At 39.6% G+C, this 21607-nt stretch overlaps 1 protein-coding gene across 2 annotated transcripts in view; it reads right to left on the bottom strand.

Annotated features, from left to right (window-relative positions):
* Nucleotides 1-21607, bottom strand: part of DMD (dystrophin) — a gene marked incomplete at both ends in the record, with an annotated part of 1114107 nt that overhangs the window by 68370 nt on the left and 1024130 nt on the right. Inside the window, 2 exons of one of the 2 annotated variants that reach the window (XM_080612997.1) lie at nt 7342-7403; nt 13924-13943. In XM_080612997.1, coding sequence (XP_080469123.1) covers nt 7342-7403; nt 13924-13943 — 82 coding nt within the window. Of the gene's footprint in view, nt 1-7341; nt 7404-13923; nt 13944-21607 lie in introns of those variants that run through there. The other variant, XM_080612996.1, reaches the window with a different exon arrangement.

Genomic DNA, 21607 nt, shown 5'->3' with positions numbered 1-21607 from the left:
TTCATGGCAACTAACGCAGCAGGGAGAAGGTTATCTAGAGAAGTGATTTCCTCCATGTCCATCATGTGCCTACAACATATGAGTATGTTCATATTCCTATGTTCATTCATATTAATATGAATGACATCGAACAAGAACTAGTGCTCTTATTACACATGCAGCTTTAATGAAGAGGACTCCAGACTGCTGATAGGAATAACTCCAATTAGAAACATTATGGAAAGATGATCAGATCATTAAATCCTAACCTCTTCTGCATAATTCTGCATGTTGAGAGAAATCTCAAAACGTAAAAGCTGTATTCTTTCTCGAAAGAGCTAAGACAGCCCCATCAACTCATTTTTCAATGTTGTATTTCTACAGTATTGTAGAAACAGCTAATTACAGATAGCAGATCCTTTTGACAGTGGATAAACAGGTAAAGAAAACCATTTATTTCAGAAGTGGTCAGTGATTTGTATCAAAAATTCAAACCACCTGCTGGAATGCCCCACTGACTACTACCAGAGCATCAACAAATTAGGTGTTGTAGATTACATTTTTTTAAATCCTCCCATGCTATATTCCAGATTTTACATTGGGATATGAAAAATATTTTAAGAGGAAAAACAGATCCTCATATTTTTGAGTCTTACAAAATAAGTTGGTAAGCAACTAAAAGCAATAATAAAAAATAATTAAAGAACAATAAGCTTTTAAAAAGAACATATTTAACAAAAGGTTTAGCATCCAGCAAGGAGGGATATTTGTTTTTATTCCTAAATAGTTCCACCTATAACCCAAACAACGGGTTTTACATAAGGCATTATAACTGTACTGCTTTCCGTAGTGGTTCTTGAACAGACTAAACCCCCTACCGTTGCTCCAGCTGCTGAGTGCCAAATGACTGGGATGTTTTATTTGATAACATACTGTCCTCTACAACAGACTATTTTCACTGAGTGTTTAAAAGTTCTGGAATGGACCAGACTACATCCTGCCAAAGGTTGTTCATATAATTTGTCTCTCTTACACACTATGTAATCTGAAGTGATCTCAGGAAGTCCCTTCTATCTGAAAATCACCTTGTTTTTTGCTTTACAGAGGGTTACTTGTTTATATTAGTGTGAATATTATTATAATTTTAATTCATGAGGAAAAACCACAGCCATTTCAATTGAATTTATGGATAGCAATCTTCGCACTGTCTGGACATCATCAAACTGAAAAGAGCAGTTTACATGAATCAGGTCACAACTGCCTCAAGAGTAGAAATTGGCAAGTTAACAACTAAATTCTTCGAAAGAAATCAGATGTCATCAGGTCAAATCCTCATCTTCATTTGATAAGGTTTACAGAGTTTTGAGGAGTGTTTTACTGTCACTTATTTGCAAGTTAAAAAATGTGAACCTACAGTGTCATAAGTCCAAATATGAAAGTCTTACTCAACAATAGCTTGTGACATGCTCATATAGCTGTTGGTAAATACACTGCCCGCAGTGGATAACCTATATTGGGAATTACATATCACTGTTGTCTCCAACAATGCCTACCTGAGGTTAAATACTGTTTACTGTACAGTCCTGAATAGACCAGCCACCAAGCTTTCATGTTTCATCAGACATTAGCAGCACTTCGAGTTTTCAAGAAGCTTCATCTCACCTCCACTCAATATAGCTGAGATTCCCTGACTGGCTGGTAAGAATGCTGGGTTTCTTCCTGCTGCCCAGACCCTGTATATAAATCTTTTAATGATGCCCTACAGTGACATATATTCCCTCTTTAAGAACTGTAATTTAAAAATGCAAATGAGACAAATGCACAAAGGAAATTAATCAAGTAACACTGCTTAGTATCAGTTGTCTCAGCCATTGACTCCTTTATTGTAACAATAATTAATACTATCATCTACATTGCTTTGAGAATAAATAACAGTAAATAGTGTTATTATACATATGGACATACAGCTTAACTACTCTCCATGAAACAATATGATACGCTGTACTAGACCTATCCCACTGAGTATAAAAGCTGAGTGTGTCTCTGCAACTTAGTAAGTGGAAAGTACCTAGGGCACGAAGATGCTACTGACTGCATCTAGACCAAGTGGATGAACACCACAGCATGTGCCACTATCCTGATAACTGGACCAACTGACATGACCTTTGGGAGTTTAGTTTTATCATGTAATGGCTTTTCTTCAGCCTGCAAACCCAAAGTGTAAGAAAGGATATGATCTGGGTTACACTGCATTACAGGTTTGGGATGCAAGCAGAGTCTGCAGTCAGAAATGTCAGAAACCCTTCATGAATGCTAGATGAGAAGTAGTCATAATGGAAATGCCTAAAATAAATAAATAGCAAATAAACAACTTCAAAAGTATAAATGTTAGGTGTCCATTTGCAAACCAAGAGTGCAATACTCTTGAGCAAAATGTTTCCATAGGGCTCACCTACTCCGTAACAGGACATTACTTCGCTCTCTAAAATACCCTCCTCCACTGATAATACGACTATGGTTTTCTTTTCAAAGGATGCAGGGATAACTTCTACCACCTAACTTCTACTTCTCTGCCATAGTCATATTTATTGTCTCTTACATGTGTGCCTACACAGGATGCAATCACATACTGTTAGAAAGATGACTTGCCCTAGGTCTTACTACTATCCAAGGATGACAGAACCCAGCTAATCCTATTTTCTGAGATCAGAAGTTTTATTATTCAGATTGTAGTTACCTTGAAAAGGACATCAGTGAACAAGCAACCTTCAAAGAAAGACTGAATGTATTGTCCCAGTTGATTTCAGTAGAACACAAATGACTGATGTATGCACTGGGCAGATGTCTTACAAGTACAAACATGGAAAACAATTAGTTGAATATGAATAAAACCTCATATTAAATACATGGTTTACTAGTTTGTAATAAAAACTATTATAGCAGAGAGAGGCAGTTTAGCCTCTTCAGGCAGCATTTTCAGAAGGACAAATCACAATACACAAACCAAAAAGCATAAAGTTTATCCACCTTGGTCATTCAGAATTGGAAGCTCACATTGTTGCAGAAGAGCAGCCAGACACCAGATCAACACTGCAGCTGCTGCAAAAGCGTGGTGGAAGCTCAGAAGTACCTTCCAGCATTCTTCCACCTTGTGTTAAGCGACTCTGACATTTATTCTATGTATGTGCTCCATAGAGAACTGCCCCCCCCCATCCCTCCAAATTAAACGGAAAGCTGTCACCACTGCACTGCAGTCTGCAAGGGTGAGGTTGTTTCTCATCCTCTTGTCTTGCCTTGGTGAGTTAGGAGAGAGAAACAGGTGCACACAGCAACATTTCTGACTGCACCCTGCTACTGCAATTACTGTTCACAGTGACACTAATGCACCTTGAGGAGACTCGTACTGACATTACACAGGAAGGCCGGAGGAGAGGGACACTAACAGTAGGGCATGACAGGCCAAGTTCTCCTGGGCCATCACTGCAAAGGTTAGAGTCATTTTCATCTTAAAGGCAAAATACTATCATTGTGAGCTAAGCTGCCTGCTGTTAGAAGTTCACTCTCCGAAGATAATCTGAAAAAAAATAAATCAATCCCAGACCACTTTGATTCCTCCTCTTCCCATCTTCCCCTTCACCCAAGGGTCCCTGAACTCTCCAGGACAATGAAATCACACAAATTCTCATTTCAGTGGTGCCCTGGAGCCATCACGAGGAATGAGAAAATTTATAAGGCGGCTGTAAAAGAGCAGTGTAAAACAGCAGATCTGCTTCAGGGGAACTGCTTTTGGAAAGAAAAGCAGCTGGAGTCGTTCTTGGTACTTTGAAGCCTTTCAGAAGGAAGTAAGAAGAAAATCAGAGTGGCTGATAACAGTGTCAGTGCAAACTGGGGTATGCCTGTCAGCCTCTGAACCACTGAGACTACCCTACCACTTATTTTTATTACCTTTCCTATTTCAGCATTTATTTTTCCTCTATGTTCTTAATTTATCCTATTTCTTCTTAGTTACTCTATACCAACATCTACTAGATACATTAAATGATACAGCTAAGGTCATTGTTGCAACTGTTGCCACTCTGACTTGACCATTAAACAGTAATTAAGTAATTTAATATTGACAGCTTATTATGTAACTTGAAGTAGCTGTAACCTTAAATGAAGAGTGTAAATTGCCCAACGAGAGTCAGGAATAGATACTTCATTAAAACTGATAAAATACTATGTTGTTTAAATTATAAAGAAGATCACTCAAGAACAAGCATTTTAGTATCTTTAAAGGAAAAGCTTTTGTTAAAAGAACAACTAATTAGAATTTTTTGATAATCATATTAAATTCCAAATAAAAAAATCTTCAGTTATTACAAGTATATTTATAAAAAGCTGTGTTTCAACAAATGAGCTCAAAGAGAATTTGAGAACACCTCCTTCGTGGGCAGATTATTTTACGATTTGTTCCTATGGGTTCTTTCTCTGATGAACTCCCTATTGAAGGCAGGATACAGGACTTCCTGAACCAACGCTCTGACCAGGTACAAAAGCATACAAAGCATGTTCCTATCTTCTTTTATTAGTTTATAAGCTCCCAAGTAATTTACCTTCATTTTTATAAATACCCAAACCTCTAAGAACAGACACCTGAACCTGTAATTTTGAAACTTGGAATCCACAGATTTTAGCAAAATATAATGCAGCAATTTGTAGGTGTGTGAACTGGATGTGTGAAGAATAAAACTAATATTACTTCTTTTTCTTACAGAAGTGTCTCTTTTGTCTCAAAGGCAGCTGAGGAACGTTACTGTATGCAAGTTGCACCTTCTTTATTCACTTAAAAAAAATTAAGCTTTCAGTAATAGGTAAAAATTTAAATTAGACATAAGGATCCCCTAGCAAATCATGATACACTGACATTTATAGAGAGCTACACCACACAGCACAATTATTCCCTATGGGCTAAGTGTAGGAGTTGGAAAATTGAAATGAAAACTCTTGACAGCACTGAAGTACTTGGTCTCACTTTTACATTTACCTGGACTTCAGAATTCATGTTTTCTACCAGTTTTTAAATGCGTACATATTAAACTCTTTACTAGCTTCTTGATATGAATGGGAAGAAAAATTTGAATCCTAATATTGTGTAAAATAATAGGATCTAATGAGTATGCAATACAAAAATCGACTTTACTATCTTCTCAGATAAACTATTACTGCAGTCTGAAAAGACTTCAAACATCCCATTATTACCGTTTTAACCTGAGGCAAAGCAAAGCACTGAAAATACATCAAGGGTTCTGTTCAAGACTAAACGGGTTATGCTTGTACTATGCAATTTGTATGAGAGTTAGGCAATGATGACTACACCCAGTTCAAAAATAAAATAAATAGGTAGGTTATTCAGTAGCACTTTTATCAAAGCCTCACCTCATGTTGCAGTGCACAAAGTATGACCTTGTCTAATCTGTTTTGTATAAGTATATAAATGCCTAAGTTTACTAATAAAATTACACATTATGTACCCTTTGCTAAAGCCAGTTTTGCTTCCACATTGAAGTATTTGATTCCACATTGAGTATTTGATCTCAACCCCAAAAGAAATAAAATTAGCTACAAAGAAGACCACCTTTTTTTGGAAAAGGAAGACTACCTCTGAAAAGGAAAACAGCAGGATTTTATAACAAAAAATAAGAAAGCGAAACAAGACCTGCCTAAACATGTTTTTCCTTTATGCAGTAAGAAATAAGCATATCTTGAACTCTTGACATTTGGGCAATACTTGTAGCGATAAAACTCAGTTAAAGTAAATGAAAACTGACTTCAGCAGTCACACATCTTTTGAACTCTTGACCTGCACCTATCAGGACACTCTTCTCCCTTACATATAGTTACCTTTTCACATCTTAACATTCAAGAGGGCTCTACCTGAAACAGGAAAATACCAGAAGAAAAGCAGTTGCAACAGGACATCAGGTCTGACCAACAACAGTATCAGGAATAACATGCAACCTAAAGATCAAAGAAGGCCGCGGAGTCAGCACAGTCAATTAACAGGCAACTGTTAGAAGATCTAGCTGTATTAAAGGGATGTCTGCATGTGCAATTATTATTTGTCCTGAACCTTGTAAACCACTCTTTTTAAAAGCAGAAATATAAAGGACACAAACAGGGCAATACGTTAAAATTAAAAGGCAAGTCAATACTTGTCTGATTTTGCATTTGGTGAGCCTGAAATTACACATCTTACATCCCTTTTTGACATACAGAGCTGTATTCTGGTTAATTTTTAAACAACTTGCTGCCACAGTGCTAATACTCCAAGGAAAAAAATCTTCACACTGCCTCATTCTATTATGCCATATCACTTTTCTAAAACATTTTTGGTATGCGTTTAACCACAGAGCACTGTAGAGATACCTGAGTTAGCTCAAAATAGATTACGCAGGCATAATTAGACTGTTTTCAGCAGCTAAACTAGACTTTAGCAGGAGATAATTTAAGCTATTTTTCACCATGGTAAATAAGCCTCCACTGAATGCTAGATTTCACTGCCCTACTGCTCAAGCTGGCTCATTTAAAGAGTGTGCTGTATAGATGTAACCTCCTTTATGAATGCAGCATATTCACTGATATTTTTTTTCACAGACATAGCTTAATTTTTATTATACCCTCTATTATTTATTAACACAACCATTAAAAGCAAAGAGTAAGCTATTAAATGGTCTGCCAAGCAGCCTATACTAGAGCGTGGATTAACCTATTTTATCTTATAGATGTGCTTCTGTTAGTAAAATCCAAAGCTGCTAAGAAAATAAATAAAAAACCTCCACCAGAGAGGCACATCTGAAGTCATAATAAGCATGCAATTTGGATATTCAAAATGACATCATGACAGCTGCCATGCCTTCCAAGTATTGAAAGTGCTTTAAAAATAAAGCACTGGTAACGCAGTTTGGCAAATTGCTTCAATTGGCTTCCTACCATCTAAAAGTCAACATTAGCAGCAGCTTGGTTTGATTTTTTCATCTGCCTTTTATAAAGTAGATCAGACAGTGAAAAGACTCAGAGGGTTTTTTTATTCTTTTCTGTCACAGTCTTTCAGTAAGAGTTTGCAACAATGCACCCAAATTACTCTGTAAACTCAGTGCACACTCCAAGTGCGCTAACTGAAATACTATTTTTTCCACTGCATGTTTGAAATGTGTTATTATGCCTTATGCATTTCCCTTGCAGAAAATGTTAACCTTGATAAAAGCACTGCCTCTCGCTTTCACTTAATTTTGTCTTACTACTCCTGGAAATCTTTGCCTAAACAATCCATTCAACTGGAAAAAACCCCAACCAACCAACAATCTGGTAGAGGTGTCTTACCTAAAGACTGGTAAAGCTCAGTCATCTTGGGATGATCCCAGCAGGTCGTTTGCGTTTCATGGCTACAATACAAAACATGAAAGTTAGTCAAGTAAAATTTCTCTCTCCATCTCACTGTGAATGATCCAGGATGCACATCAAAGCATGGTGCCAGACCACTACCTGCAGCCTGAGCTGCTCTGGCAGGGGGTCTTAGTAGTGGGAGACATTAATTAATTAAAAGTAATGCCAATATTAAAAAGACAGCAAATATTCAGATACGCCGTAATGTTTTGGGGAACCAGCAAGCACACCAATCTATCCTTAAAAACTTGTTGTTTTGTACAGATCGTTCTCTGGTTCCTGCAAACTAAAGGAGAGACATTTGAAAGTGATTCTTGAAGTGTTTATGTGAATTCTAACCAAATACTGAGATCTGTGGTATTTTTCATCCTCTGTGTTCCATGCTTTGCCATGTGGTCCTTTCAGTCCAAAGATCTGCACTAAAATCCCTATATAACAGCCCACCCCTCCACCACTAGCTTACACCACTTTTCAGGCCCATGCATTGCAGTCCCCTTATCAGTGGTCTCTTTTAGCAAAGACTACTGATGCTCCTCTTGCTCCCTAGGATTCTCAGGCCCTTGCCCTTTTCCTGGAGGTCCCCATGCCACGTCAGGAGGCAAGAGCTGTTGGGAAGCCAGGGAAAAGCTAAAGCAGGGTTATGAAACGCTGCACTATGACTAGAACGTAAATTGGACAGTCTCTGCATTGAGGCTAGCAGTCTTCAGCTTTGCAACACAACATGCTGCCAAAAGACACGCAGTGTGAGAAAGCCAACAAATGAAGTGTTAACAGGCGTAGTAGCAACTCATCTCTCCCAAGGTTACACATTTTATGTTTGGGTTTTTTTAATGACAATATAGCTAACGTGATCATGTTTCCATTAACATAGAAAACTTGAAAGAAAATTCTTCTGTAGCAAATAAAGTCCTGTCCATTCAGAATTCAGCTACATTAAAAGTCAAGAGTGAGCATTCATGAAAAAAATAAATCTGGAAAGTTTACGTAGCACACAGTTGCTGTCAATCACATTTGCAGTTTCCGTACTTAATACATCCTAGTTCCAACAACACACATCAGCTGGGAGAACAATGCAGGAGAGCAGGACCTGGTCCACAGCACTGTGGAGCTCCTGAAGCACACACCTTCCAGCTCCAAGAGAATGAACCACAACCTAGCCATCAGTTGAATGCACCTGTACGCCCAACTGTGTGTTGGAAGACTAGTACAATCAGGTTGTTTTAGATAACAAACAGCCCCTGAGGTTTTTTTGAGGCAGCGGTATTCACAAGTATACCTTTACCCTTCTCATGCTAAGACAGGTAAAAATTTCAATTAATCACTTCAACACCACCCCTACTCAAGGAAAAAAGAAAATTGTGACATGTTTTCTCACTATGATTTAATTTTGGTCTTAAAAGACAAGCTATTTATTTGATCCATGTAATATTTTACTGCCCTAGTAACCTCCGCATGTTCAGTACCTTACTATATATAATGTTTCCAGATTTTGCTCTGTAATTGCAAGAAAGAATGAAAGGGATCACAAGCACTAAGCATAAGGAAAACATGCTGCCTTAGCTCTGCCCTAGTTGAGCATATGCTTTTAAACAAACCCCGTCTCATCAGCCTCAGCATCCCCTCCCCTTCCTAACTCCTGCTGTGGCTGAAGGCAGCGAAAGAGGGAAGAGGACACTAGAAGAGCAAAAGCAATCTTGATTTTTGCTCTGGTAAAAGAAAGAAAAAAGCATCCTGTAAAGGGAGGTGGATTTAATCAGAAATCTCAGCCCGGCTTGTTTTCTTAAATGCAGAAACGGGGTAACTTCAAGTGAAAACCTGTGGTTCTGAGCCACCTGCACCTGAGCTCCTGCATTTCCTATCACACTTGGTATGGGCAGGTTCTGCAGAGAAAACGTAGCAGCAGCAGCTTTTACCATCCTTTTTCATATTTTGAAGAAAAACAGGAGGAGTTTCATTTGCACACCGAGTCCCTAAAAACACTGGCTACCTGAAGCCTCTGCTTACACAACAGCAGCCCAAAGGCAAAGAGGAAGGGAGCATACTTATCACAGAAGAACCCTGTAGACAGAGATGTCAGGATTCAGATGAACAGGCCGCAGACTCAAATAAATATTCAAACCCACAGACCTTGGACCACAGTTTGTTTGTTCCCAATGTCAGCCCCAGATCAGTAGTTCTGTAGGCATCAGCCTGGCTGCCCTGGCTTGCTTCCCCATGGACAGGCAGCCCCAGAAGCAGGGGATATTTGAACAGCAACTGTCCCATGGTTTGTATACCAAATCCGGTAGTAAAAGTGACGAAAAGAACTTATACATCCATGAACCTCTGAAAATTTCCCTATGAGATTAGCTTGGCAACCCCAGATTGTTCTTTGGTGAACCAGAGCACTTCAGACTCCATAGCTGCTAAGCTGGTAGCCTTCAAAGGCACTGATTCTCCATTAAAATATTTAAAAGCCGTCAGATATCTGGTAAAGATCTATCTATACAGGATTATGGAATCCCATGCTGTGTTGGATAGAAGAACACAAGGATCATCTTAAATGCAGAAATCTATTATGGCTAGTCACTAATCAACATTACACAGATGAGTAATTTATTGGGTTTTTTACTTTCACTTTTTATGGTAAGGCCTAGCCATATATCCATGGATTTAGTGTGCATGGCTTAAGCTTATGGCATTTACTAATCCTCCTGAAACTACATAAATGCTTTTCCTAAGATCTTGTAAATAACATTTCCATTCCAAAGAAACATTGGACTCCAACTGTTTTCAGATATTTTTAATACTAGTAACCCCAAAGCACTACGTGGAGTGCTTTTCTTTCACAGTATAAAATTAATTCTCATGGAGATGTACATTTTGTAAGGAATTATTTGCTTCATCTGCGAGTGACAAAGACCGAGTCTGCAGGGCACATACGTTTCCCCTCTATTCCCTCTTTTATTTATAAACTTAGTTGCAACTTAGAGGAAATACCTCTTTCTTCAGGCTATAAAAGTTAAGTCAGTAGGGAACCCGAGTCTTGCCCTCGGCACCTTCCCAGCAGTGACTACCCATGGGGCAGTGACCTGCATCCAGCTGGTCTGTAGCAGACCCAGTGATGGACTGGTGAGCCGTCAGTATACCTCTGCACCCTTGCAAGGGAAGACAAGGGCTTTCAAGGGAACTGAGCCTTAGTCGCTGTGATTTCTGAAGAGGTTGAGTGCCCACACAGAGCCAGGGCAGCTTTTGCTGGTACTTTACATGCAGAACAGAAAGCTGCAGCTATTTCACTCCAGCTAAAAAGGTGTTTGCCTCTCAACTGAACATTTTCAGCTAGGAAAATTATCAACGATTCTGCACACCAGGGCAGCTCCAGGAAAGGTTAGATTCCATTGAGGCTATTCTTCATAAGCCTCTTTGCCATTTTCAAAGGCCATTTAATTGTGAGCTTTGGGGTTGGACCGGTGGGGGAGGATTTGTGTGTATGCCCTTATTGTGAACACAGTCTGAAGTGAAATGCCAGCTCAGCAGTTTCAGGCAGCCTCAACCACACTTGGGAATGCTGTAGCATCCTTAATAGATCTGCAGCAAAGCATTTGCCAGAGTTTCAAACTCCGGTGAACAAGGCCCTTCACAGCTTGCAAGTCAGAAAGACATGAAAAGTGTAGTGCAAGACCTCTTGACTAACAGCAGCTAAAGCAGGGTGAGAATATGTGGAGAAATAAGTACTCAAGATGCTTTTCCAATGAACCATCAACATAAAAAGACATCAGTGCACACAGCAAATAGTTTTACAATATTGCACAAGCTCAGAGGATACAGTTTTCAATTTGGCTTTAGATTTAGGTCAACTAAATTGATCACTAGCTTTTAAATCATGGACATTTTGCAACAAATAAAAATACAATTGGGCTCACGTGGCATATTTCCCTCTGTCTTATCTGACTTAAGCTGCAAAGGAGGAAAGGAAATTAAAACCAGGGCCTGAAAAGGAGAACAGCAGCAATGGATAAGGATGACACCTAGGCGCTGGTGTGACTGGCACGCTAAATACACTGATAATTCAGTGGGATGAAAGCAAAGTCTTCACTTAATACATCCTTTGGGAACTGCAGGACCACTTCATTAAAGGATGATTATATTATATTAGCAGGGATAATTTTTATGTGGGGAATTCTGTCACACTATGCCTGCATGAACTCCGCTGTTCCTGCCAACAGCAGAGATTTGTCTCTCATCACTGTCAGCTGAGCCAATAACACAGGATTGAAAACCTGACATCAAGAGATGATATCCTAACATACACGCTAGCTGATTTACAGTTCCCTTGTTATAACTTGATCAGTTTGGACAAAATACAGTTGCTTATCTTTCTTTCTTTTATATTACTTCTGAGCAACACCAGTAGCGGGTGGAGTGGAAAGCAATGTTCCCTCCACCACCCAAATTCCTGTACAAATTCCCCCCCTAAACATTCCTGCACAAGACAAACTGAAACATTTGCAAACCTTTTAACTGTTTCTGATTGCACCTTTTTTTTTTCCTTTCTAATATATATCTAGGATTCAGCCTCATGTGTATTGACTGCTCAGATCCAGAATCTAGAATTTTAGGCTGCAACTGCAGAGCCCTTTTTTAAACTCTTACATCCTTCCTCACTGGTGATACCAGAGTCAGTTCTGCTGCACTTCTCCCCTTACCCTTCATTAGAAAATGCGACATGAACTAGATGTGCATGTGCATAGAATAAGAAATTCTATCAGGCAGCAGTAAATAGTTACATACACTTACGAAAACAACCAAATTATAGTATTTTACAAAGCATTGAACTGAACCATTTTCAAACAACACGAGTTACATTACCTCTCACTTTTTTGGCTTTAAGACGAAGAAAAGGTTATTCCAGCCACCTTACGACTGTGTCAAAAAGCCAAAATAAACATGATGGAGTTGTTTGGATTTTACTAAACTAACCCAAACACAATTGGAATTGTTTGTATGAATAGACACTATCAATCGTTTGAAAGAGAAACGTTTTCAACAGTAGATGACACTGATCGCAAGGATGACCTAACAGCTGTCTTTTTACAGTGTTTCATTAATTCCTTAGATAAAACAAGTTACTGTTGTGGAAAGTATTAGCAATGTGAAAAGGTGGCACTCCTTTGTGCTTTACAAAGGACTACTGTTTTCATCCGTAAATCTAGAGACTACTGATCTGTGAAGAGATTATTTCTGTTTAATTCAAGGATCAGTGTCTTTTCAGCAAGACTTTGACTTCAGCATGTTTTATTGGCTTTTGCAAGATTTATCAGACTGCTGAAGGCAGGCACCAATACATATTAAAGTTTCTTGCCGATAATGGAAATGAATAGTAGGAGAAGGGCAAATATCAACTACCAAGTACTGAGTAGTAACTCTTTTTTCTCCCCTTGATGTTAAACACTTATTTTGCACACCCTGTCGTGGGCAAACACTCCATCCCAGCAGCTACGGCTTGGTGAGCCTACACCCCACCCCACCCCCCCACCCCCCCCCAAGCTGTCACTCTCCACTGATCTATTTGTTTTTCAAAGCCTATCCTCTCCACTTCTGCCAAAGCAATTTCACTGCGGGGTCTTGTCAAATCCAGGCTCAAACAGTGATGGCCTCGAACAATTCCTTAGCCCTGAAAGGTCAGAGATCCTACACAGACCCATGTTTCTTGTTTTCTCAGCATACCCCTGCAAAAAACTGCTGCACTTCTCTGCCCAACCTTCAGCTGAGGTTGGGGGCCGGGGATGCTGCTAGTGGCCCAGGCTGCAAGGTATTTTACAATAACTATTAAGAGGCAATATAGTGCACCGCATAACAAGAAATATAGCACCTGTAATGCAATAGCCCAGAGAAAACTCCCTCTCAGCTTCTTCTGCCTATTAACTTTTAAGACTATTTCTAAGCATGACATTGCCGGGAAGAGTAACACATTTCTAAGCACGTCTGTTCTCGGGAATTCCGTTGAACTTTGCGCCTGAACCAAGTTACAGCACAGGCTGTGTGCTACGCAGGTATGGTTGGTTTTACAGCACTGCGCTTCCCTTCAGAACCTGAGGGGCACCGGGAACCGCCGGCTTCCGTCCCGCCGGCGCTCCGGGCACCAGCCCCTCCGGCACAACCGCTACCCGGGGGGGCTCGCCCTGCCCTGCCCCGCCCGGGCTCCTGTGTGTGCGATCGCGCTCTCTCGCCATCTCCTACGCGTTCGAACTAGACACATCCTGCGCGGAACTACGGCCTCCCGGGAAGAACGGGAGCCCAATTAAACGCCATTTAGAGTTCCCACGAGAAACCGGGCACCGCGCTGACCTTTCCAGTGGCACAAACGCCAGGTACTGCCGCTCCGCGGCACGGTCACTGAAGACGACGGGTACCCGCCACGCTACTCCCCGCCTCCGGGACCATTATGGGCACTCGACTACACCACCTGAGAGCCCCGGAGCCCTCCACCCGCCCGTCGCCGCCGGCACCTGCCGCCCCGCTCCCCCCGCAGCCCCTCACCCCTTGAGCTGCTCCCTCATGGCGGCGAATGCTCGGCGGCGCGGCAGAGACAGAAACAGCACGGACGCCCAGCCCCGCCGCCCAGCGCCACTGCAGCCGCCCCGCCGGGAGGGCGGGCAGGAGGGATGGAGGGAGAGAAGGGGCGGCGCTCCCCCGCCCTGCTCCGCCCCGAGCAGCACTCCTCTTCATCCCCGGGGGGTGAAGGGGCACCTCGACCCTTTCTCTGCTTTCACCCAGGTTGGGGCAGCTCTTCCAGCGGTCTGAGGAAGCCCTCCTTGGGCTTTCTGTGGGTTTTTTTCGGGGAGGTGTGTTTGCTCCCCTGGGGAGCTGGGTGTGCTCCGAGGCTGCGAGTCGGTTCGCGTTCAGGGGACTTGGGAAGGAAACTTAAACTGAAATAGGCACCGAAGCTGGGGTGAATTTGAAATGGGCTTTCACCTGTCTTTTTGTTTTGCAGCTGTTAATTTCGGCGCTTAAAACGCTGAGTGGTTTATTTGTGAGTGAAATCAGGTAATCTCATTTCGGAGGGCTTACCGTGGCCTCGCGGGGAAGGACGGGTGAGCTGCTCCCCTGGAATTGCCAGAGCAGAAGAAACAGTTCTGCTCCTGCCCAGTAACTGGTGCAACGCTTCTGTGTATTAATTCCTGCTTAATATTCAGTACACAAAGGAGAGCTAACAATCTCCTTTTAGTGCCACAAGCATTCCAAATCAGGGCAGCGGGTCTCCTTTTGAGCAAGCTTCACATCTCTGTCCTTTATTCATGAGAATAAACTCTGCCTAGAGAACTGAGTCCTTCACACAGCTAAATGGTCTTTCAAGCCTTACAGATTGTGCAGTCTTGGTGAAGCCACCCAAAAAAGGTGCCTATCAGACGTACACAAAACCTCTTTAATTTTACACTGGGAAGACAGAGGCACAGAAGTTGGGAAAATTCATTCTCTCCCCATCAACTCCCATAGTTTCTATACCACAGGAGAACCCAAAGATTGCTTTCCTGTTACACAGATGTCTGTAGCTACTGAACTTGGTGGGTTTTATCGTATGTACCAGGATATTTAGGGCTCTCCTTAATGGTCCAGGTAGCTGTGTCACATGCGTTTTAGGAAAAGCTCAACAAGCAGTTCAAGGAAAGCCCACATTTTTTTATAAAAGCATTAAAAGTGTAAGATGCTCAAGTTTCAGCCCCTTAGGCCCTAAAATGCAAATATAAATCTTAATGGAATTAAATGTTAAATTCTCATAATTTAATTTATTTTAAAAGGTCTAATTCACAGTTTTCAGTTACCTTGGATCTACAACTCTACCCGCATGGAAGGAAAAAAAGGATTCATTTTTGTGTAAACAGAAGTCACTACATTAAAATTCATTAAACTGAGAATTTTCCATTTACTTCAGTGGGGCTGTATCAGGCTCACGGTTTTGAGGTGATTGAGCTGGCTGCAGGCTGTCAATTGTGTTACATCAACAACCCCACATTTTCCCCATCTGTAGCTAAGTTTTAGGAAGTGGGAGAGCTCTCTTTAAGCCTTTAGAAAAGGATGTTTAGCACATTACTCACAAGAAACCTCATGGCCTATCACAAGGAGAGAGCAGCTGCCCGTGTCACACAAGGGGACTTGGGGTAGCCGGAAACCTGCTGTTTCACAGCAAAAGTGCTTTGTTTTCCTTTGAGAAGTGTCCAGTACTAATACCCCCGATACACATTCCTGCAGTTTTCACTGTTTCTGGAATTGCCTGGTTCGCCTTAACAGAAGGTTGGTGCTGCTATTATCACATTGGTCTTCTTTCCCATACAATACTGCCAAGTAATAAGAATTTAAAAACTAGTCTGAATTTCTCATACTTAGCATAATCTTTCTCCTTGAGTTACAAATAAAGCATTGTATTCAATTAGACTCACAGCAGGTGAAAACCCCAATTAGTGAATCCATTTTCTTGGCTTTTTTCCCCTACCTTACACCCACACACCACTTTCTTTTTTACCTCTTTAAAAAAGAAAGAAAAAACACAATAAAGGGAAACTCTGAGTCATTCCTCAATTGAAAAGCAAATTAACCCTTTGATCTCCCAAATCGAACTATTACCCACTTATGAACATCCACAGGAAAACAAGAATGTTGGAGGATTAAGAGATTAAGGTCTACTAACTTTATTATTTGATTTTATGAAAAAAATCTATTTAATAAAGTTCTGATTGTTGTCTCCAAATTTACAAAAGCTTTTAGCTGTTTTGTTGACCTCAAAATTGTATTTTTGCTGTATAATGTACTCAAGTAATACCACTCTTAATCCAATTTACATTTAAACTACCTATAATTTATTGCAAAAATATATTTTGTTTGCAGTGTAAATGGTTTCTGTATTTGGCATTTGTAACTGAAGCCAATCTTTATGCCATACTTAATTTTAAGCCATTTATTTGATAAAAGAGAGTCTTCTTCCTGTAGAAAATAAAACAGGATTACAGAGCAAGCAGAATTTTAATTCCCTATGGTACTTTTCTTATCCAAGGGCTATTCAGCCAACTTGTGCACCTACACAGAGACCTTAATCAAAAGGAAAACTGTCTACTTCTTTTATGCTGTAGGTTTGTCCTGGACTATATCTAATCAAGGTAACTGTCTCTTCAATATTTAACAACACCAGGTACTTAAAGGGAAATCACAGCCCTCTAATAAATAAATAATACTCCCAAACTCTTACAGGAAAGAATAGAAACAGTGGATGCACAGGCTGTCTGCAGTCCAAATGGTTACTAGAATCTGTGTATTTGAGAAACCTAATTTTTCAGTTTTAATATGTTCTTTTCAGAATGTTGTCCCTTTTCTATAAGGAAAGAGCCACAGACATACACATATTGAAAATAATAATATGAACATAAAATAACTGACTTCTAAACAGCAATGCTTGAGTATAAATCTTCATAAGTTTTATGTAGATTAGCATCACTGCTCTGTGTTACAGACAGATACGGAAACCCAAACGCAGAAATGGGTAGGAACTTGCCTAAAACTGCTCAGTAGGGTAGATGTTAAGTGTACAAGTTTGCTTCTAAGTTTAGCACTTTATGAGTTAGAAAACTAGAGAGTGACTTCTTTAGTTTTACTGTCATTGAAAATGAAGATGCCTTCAACATTTTCCTGCTAAATAAGTAAGTCTTGCTTCCATAGTTGTGTAAAGTGCATAGTCCTCCAAGTGTGGCTTTACTATTTCTTAGTTATCTGTGTAGTGGATTAGCAAGCACTTGCCTTGCATGTAAGAAAATGTTGTGGTGCTCTGTTTTGGGCTGGCTAATCCGTTATGCTGTTTGAGTCTATTTTCTTTTTCTTGGTATAAAGAAATACTCAGAATCGCTTGGGAGGGTAGGATGACACTTTCCTGGATCATCTGTCTTAAATATGCTCCAAGGGCGGACACCTCCAGGATTTTTTTCTGGTATTTGTTGATAGCTCTCTCAGAAGAGCCAAGAAGAGAATACTGTTTTAGATGCTGCTGGTTTCGGGTTCTTTTTGGCTGTTTGCACATTACCACTGGAAGCACATTAAAATACTGTAAATGCAATGAAGAGAATGGTTTTGAAATTCTGCATTCATTTTCCCCAACATTGTAAATTAAAGACCTATTGAAACATTCATAGTTCTGTACACTTATAATCAGTTACTTACATCATGAGAGAATTGGGGAAGGAGCATACCACTTTCTGTCTGAGGGAAACCCAACCTGTCCTCTGTATTACAGAGCTTGCAGCAGTTTAATGCACAGTGTGGAGCGTACTGATGATACACAGCACGTGTGACAGGAGTATATTCTGTTCCTTGCAAATACATGACAACCCAACCTCTGCTTTCCTTTAGGCTGTACTTCCTTTTACTACAGTAAAGACACCTGATTGAAACTGAAATCTTAGTCATCCTATGAGTTTAGTATAACGGAGCCTCAGGAGCAGTCTTTGTGTGCCTTATGTTGTGCTGCATTGCATGCTGTTGATAAAGGATGAATTAGAGGGTGCCTGTCATTTTGGATATATTAGATATACATAGCTAATAATATTCATCCTGCTGAAATCTTGGAAAGGCTAGTTTGGAAAGGCCACCCTTATTTCTAAGCTGATAGTGACAATTTAGACACATTGCAATAGAAAAGTGTTTGTTCAATCACGACTGCCAGGTGTATGACCCTGAAAAGAGGAACAGAGTGAGACTGAGATTAAGTAAGATTACATGCATTGCTGGATGCAATGGATAGCACATCACAGTTCCACCAGCACTATGACCTCTTCAGGCACACACCTATAAATACCAAAAGCTCTTTTTTACCTTCTATACAAACCCACAAGAAATAAAGAAAATTAAGAAAGGAATAACCCCTACTCTTTCCAGATGGAGAGGAACTGGAGTGTGAATAGTCCCAAGAATGGCAAGACCAAGAAGCAAAATGCTGGCAAAATGTTAGGTAACTGAAAATATTAAAAAACTCTCTGAAGCAAAGCTTTTGGACAGCTAACCAAAATAAAAAAAAAATATAAAAAAATACTTAAAATCTACCAGCGGAAAACTTAACGCCAAGCAAAACTGCTTGCTGATCTTTACAATATACAAACAAAACTTGAAAAATAATAATTATACCATAGTAAATTCTTGGTTTGAGGAATCTGTATTGGCAAAATGAATGGTTATTATTTCAAGGAGCAAGGTTGAATAAAAATGCAGACTAATAAGGATAAATTAAACAAAACAATGAAGGCAAACTCCATTTCTCACTTTTCTTTGCGTGCCCAGTTAGAAATAAATGACTGGTTTGCCTCCTGGGGGATTAAAATAAGCAGGATTTCATAAACTCTCTTGCTCACTGACTCTCTTTTCACCTCAAAATCTTCATTTCCATGCATAAAATTCTGTGTCACAAACACAAAAGCTGGCTTCCCAAATCATTAACTTCTCTACTGTTCCCTATAAATGTACAGGTCTCAATACCAAGAAATTGCATCTTGCAGTCCTACTTTGCTTAGGGTCCAGAAAACCCAATGTTGGCTACCAGTCACCATGCGTACATTCCTGGTCCCTCAGAAGCAGCCCTCTCTTCCAAAGGCTTCCACAGACATTAAAGGAAAAGCATGCCTTCCTTTTTTACTAACTTACTTTTTGGTCGCATTCTGTAACACATGTATTTCTGAGTCTATAAAATCTAATCATTTTTATGACTAATATCATACAAGCAGAAAAGTTTTCCTTTCACTAAAGGCATTTTTTTCAAATGCAAATATTATCTAGAAGAGAAAATACTCATTTGGGAATAAAGGCTACATAGATCATGCTAGATTTACATACTGGGATGTTCCAATGGTAAGGCTGCACTTAGGAGAAAGAAAGAGAAATCTATTGCATTTTATGACAGCCATATGCAGGCAAGTTCCCAATCAGACCACTAGCTTAGCAAACTTTACACTTTTGAATGAATACATCCATTTTTTGCTATCTGTATTTTAGCAACAGATTCTTTGAACCTGTTATATTTACCATACTGTTTCCTAAATAATATACTACACATAACATTATAATATATAATTGTAACAACAAGAGGCCTTGCCTATTTTTATGTACAAACTAGGCTTTTTCATCATCTTCCTGAACATGCTGAAGTTATTTATCTTAGCAAATATGATGAATTTGAGGTCTACCTCTAACCTTTTTCCTAGATTGGACTATGCAGAGCCCTGGTGTGAGAAAGGGTTTGATTTACCTTCCTGGTAAATCAAACTTGCATTGATTTAGTTTCAAAACTGGAGAGTCTTTAGCTTCTCCCAGTATTCTGGTGTAAACATGAGCAAAGCTTAGTCTTCCTGAATAGCACTGCTTTGCTCTCTCTTCTAAATGTCTTACATGGGGATCCAGAAATCAGATGAAACTGCAGCACTCCACTTAGGGAAAGAACCAGCCCAGAGAAGTTAGTGGCAGGAGGGAGCAGCTACGCCTAACTAGCCTCACCAGTAGTTCCACCCAGGCTAAATCCTTCATCTAATCCAGGTGACATTTCTTATGGTTTATTTGCATAGAAATGCAGCTTCAGGATCAGGGTTGTGAAGCTATTCCTGAACTGAAGTCAGACTTCGTAATGGGAAAAAAAAAAAAAATCTGAAAATTTCTGATCTGACATTTCTGAAATCAAAACTCGTATTTCATTTCAAAACAACAGTCTATGAAATAATGTCCTTTATTTTGGCTGCAAAATGAGACAATTGTTCATACAGCTCTGGCAGTGCCTTTTAATGGCAAGAGGCAATAGTGTCATCTTGTCCATGGCAAAGAATGATACTTAGTGTTTATATATACAGTCATTTGAAACAAATACAGACATACAGATTCCCACATTAACTAGTGCTTCCAGAGACGGATGGCTCAATACCAGCTACCATGCAGCTATGTCCTAGGGCACAGATTTTATTTTATTCTAATTGAATCTAAATGTATGTTAGCACTTAAATACTTCAGTAAAGAGGAATAAAAGGAATTTTGAGGCAAGGTAAAGATTATTTCCTAGCTAAAGTGCAAGGAAAGAATTTAATTCAAGTCTTCTGTGGCATGTTCAAGCAGTTTGACTTTGGCACATGCTTCACATAATTCCAGAAAGCTTCTGCTCCTTCCATTCACTGAACTATAATATGGTTCTTCCTAACAAAGTAGGCCTCCCAGTTTTTGCATTTTGGTATCCTTGTGTAGCTCCTGTTATTTCTGGCACAATAGCTGGCAGTTAATTCAGGAAACAATCCTGTGGATGCTAGCATTTAATAGAAGTCAGTGTCTAGGTATACTTTCAGTATTTCATACATCTGAACTGAGCTAAACCTCTCATGGTACATCTCAGGGAAGCTTCAAATTGCTTTCAATTCTGTTGGCATACCTGCATTCAGTTCTGTGCTCTCTGTTATTAAACAGAAAATAGAATCTTTTAATGAAAGAATAAACCTGCAAAGTGAAGATTCCGTTTCTAGCAACATAGCCAAATTTACTGTGAAAAACTTGCAAGGAAAATCGGGGATGCCATGTCTACACAAAGAGCCTTGATACTTATGAGCAAAAGTACACAGATGACATTTAAGAACTACCATAGTCCATTATTAAATCAAGTATAATGGTGATTGCGTGGAGCTCAAAATCAGCCAAAATAGTTATTTTCTTTCTATATTAAGCATTTTATTTTTCTACATTGAACTAATCAAACAATTTACAAATTTCTATTTGAACTATTTTTTTTTTTAATCTTACAGAAATCGCTTTCAAAAATGCAATCTAAATCCTGAACAATCCTCACAGCTGTAAAATATTGAGGATTTAAATATTTGCTATGGTCCATATTAACATTCTTAGATCCCTGCTGCTACATCAAACTCCCTTGAACACATTATCAGAAATGTCAACCTACAGTCCTACCATATCAACATCTTCAGCTTTTTCTAAAGTAGTCCAGACTTAAAGAGAAAATTCTTACTCCTATGACTAAATGGAGTTACCCAAATTTATCATTTCCCTCACCACAGGACACAGAATGCTAGTCTATTTGAAAAGATCCAAATACCTAATTTTACATTATCAGTCATAAGAAACATCAGTTTTTGTCACTTTCCTCTGAAGAAAAAAAATAAAATTATTAAATTCAACCATTTCTCTGTATCTACATAGTACATTACAA

Source organism: Psittacula echo (genome assembly GCF_963264785.1).
Source record: "Psittacula echo genome assembly, chromosome: 3".
Classification (NCBI taxonomy): Eukaryota; Metazoa; Chordata; class Aves; order Psittaciformes; family Psittacidae; genus Psittacula; species Psittacula echo.
This window is presented reverse-complemented; position numbering and strand designations above follow the sequence as displayed.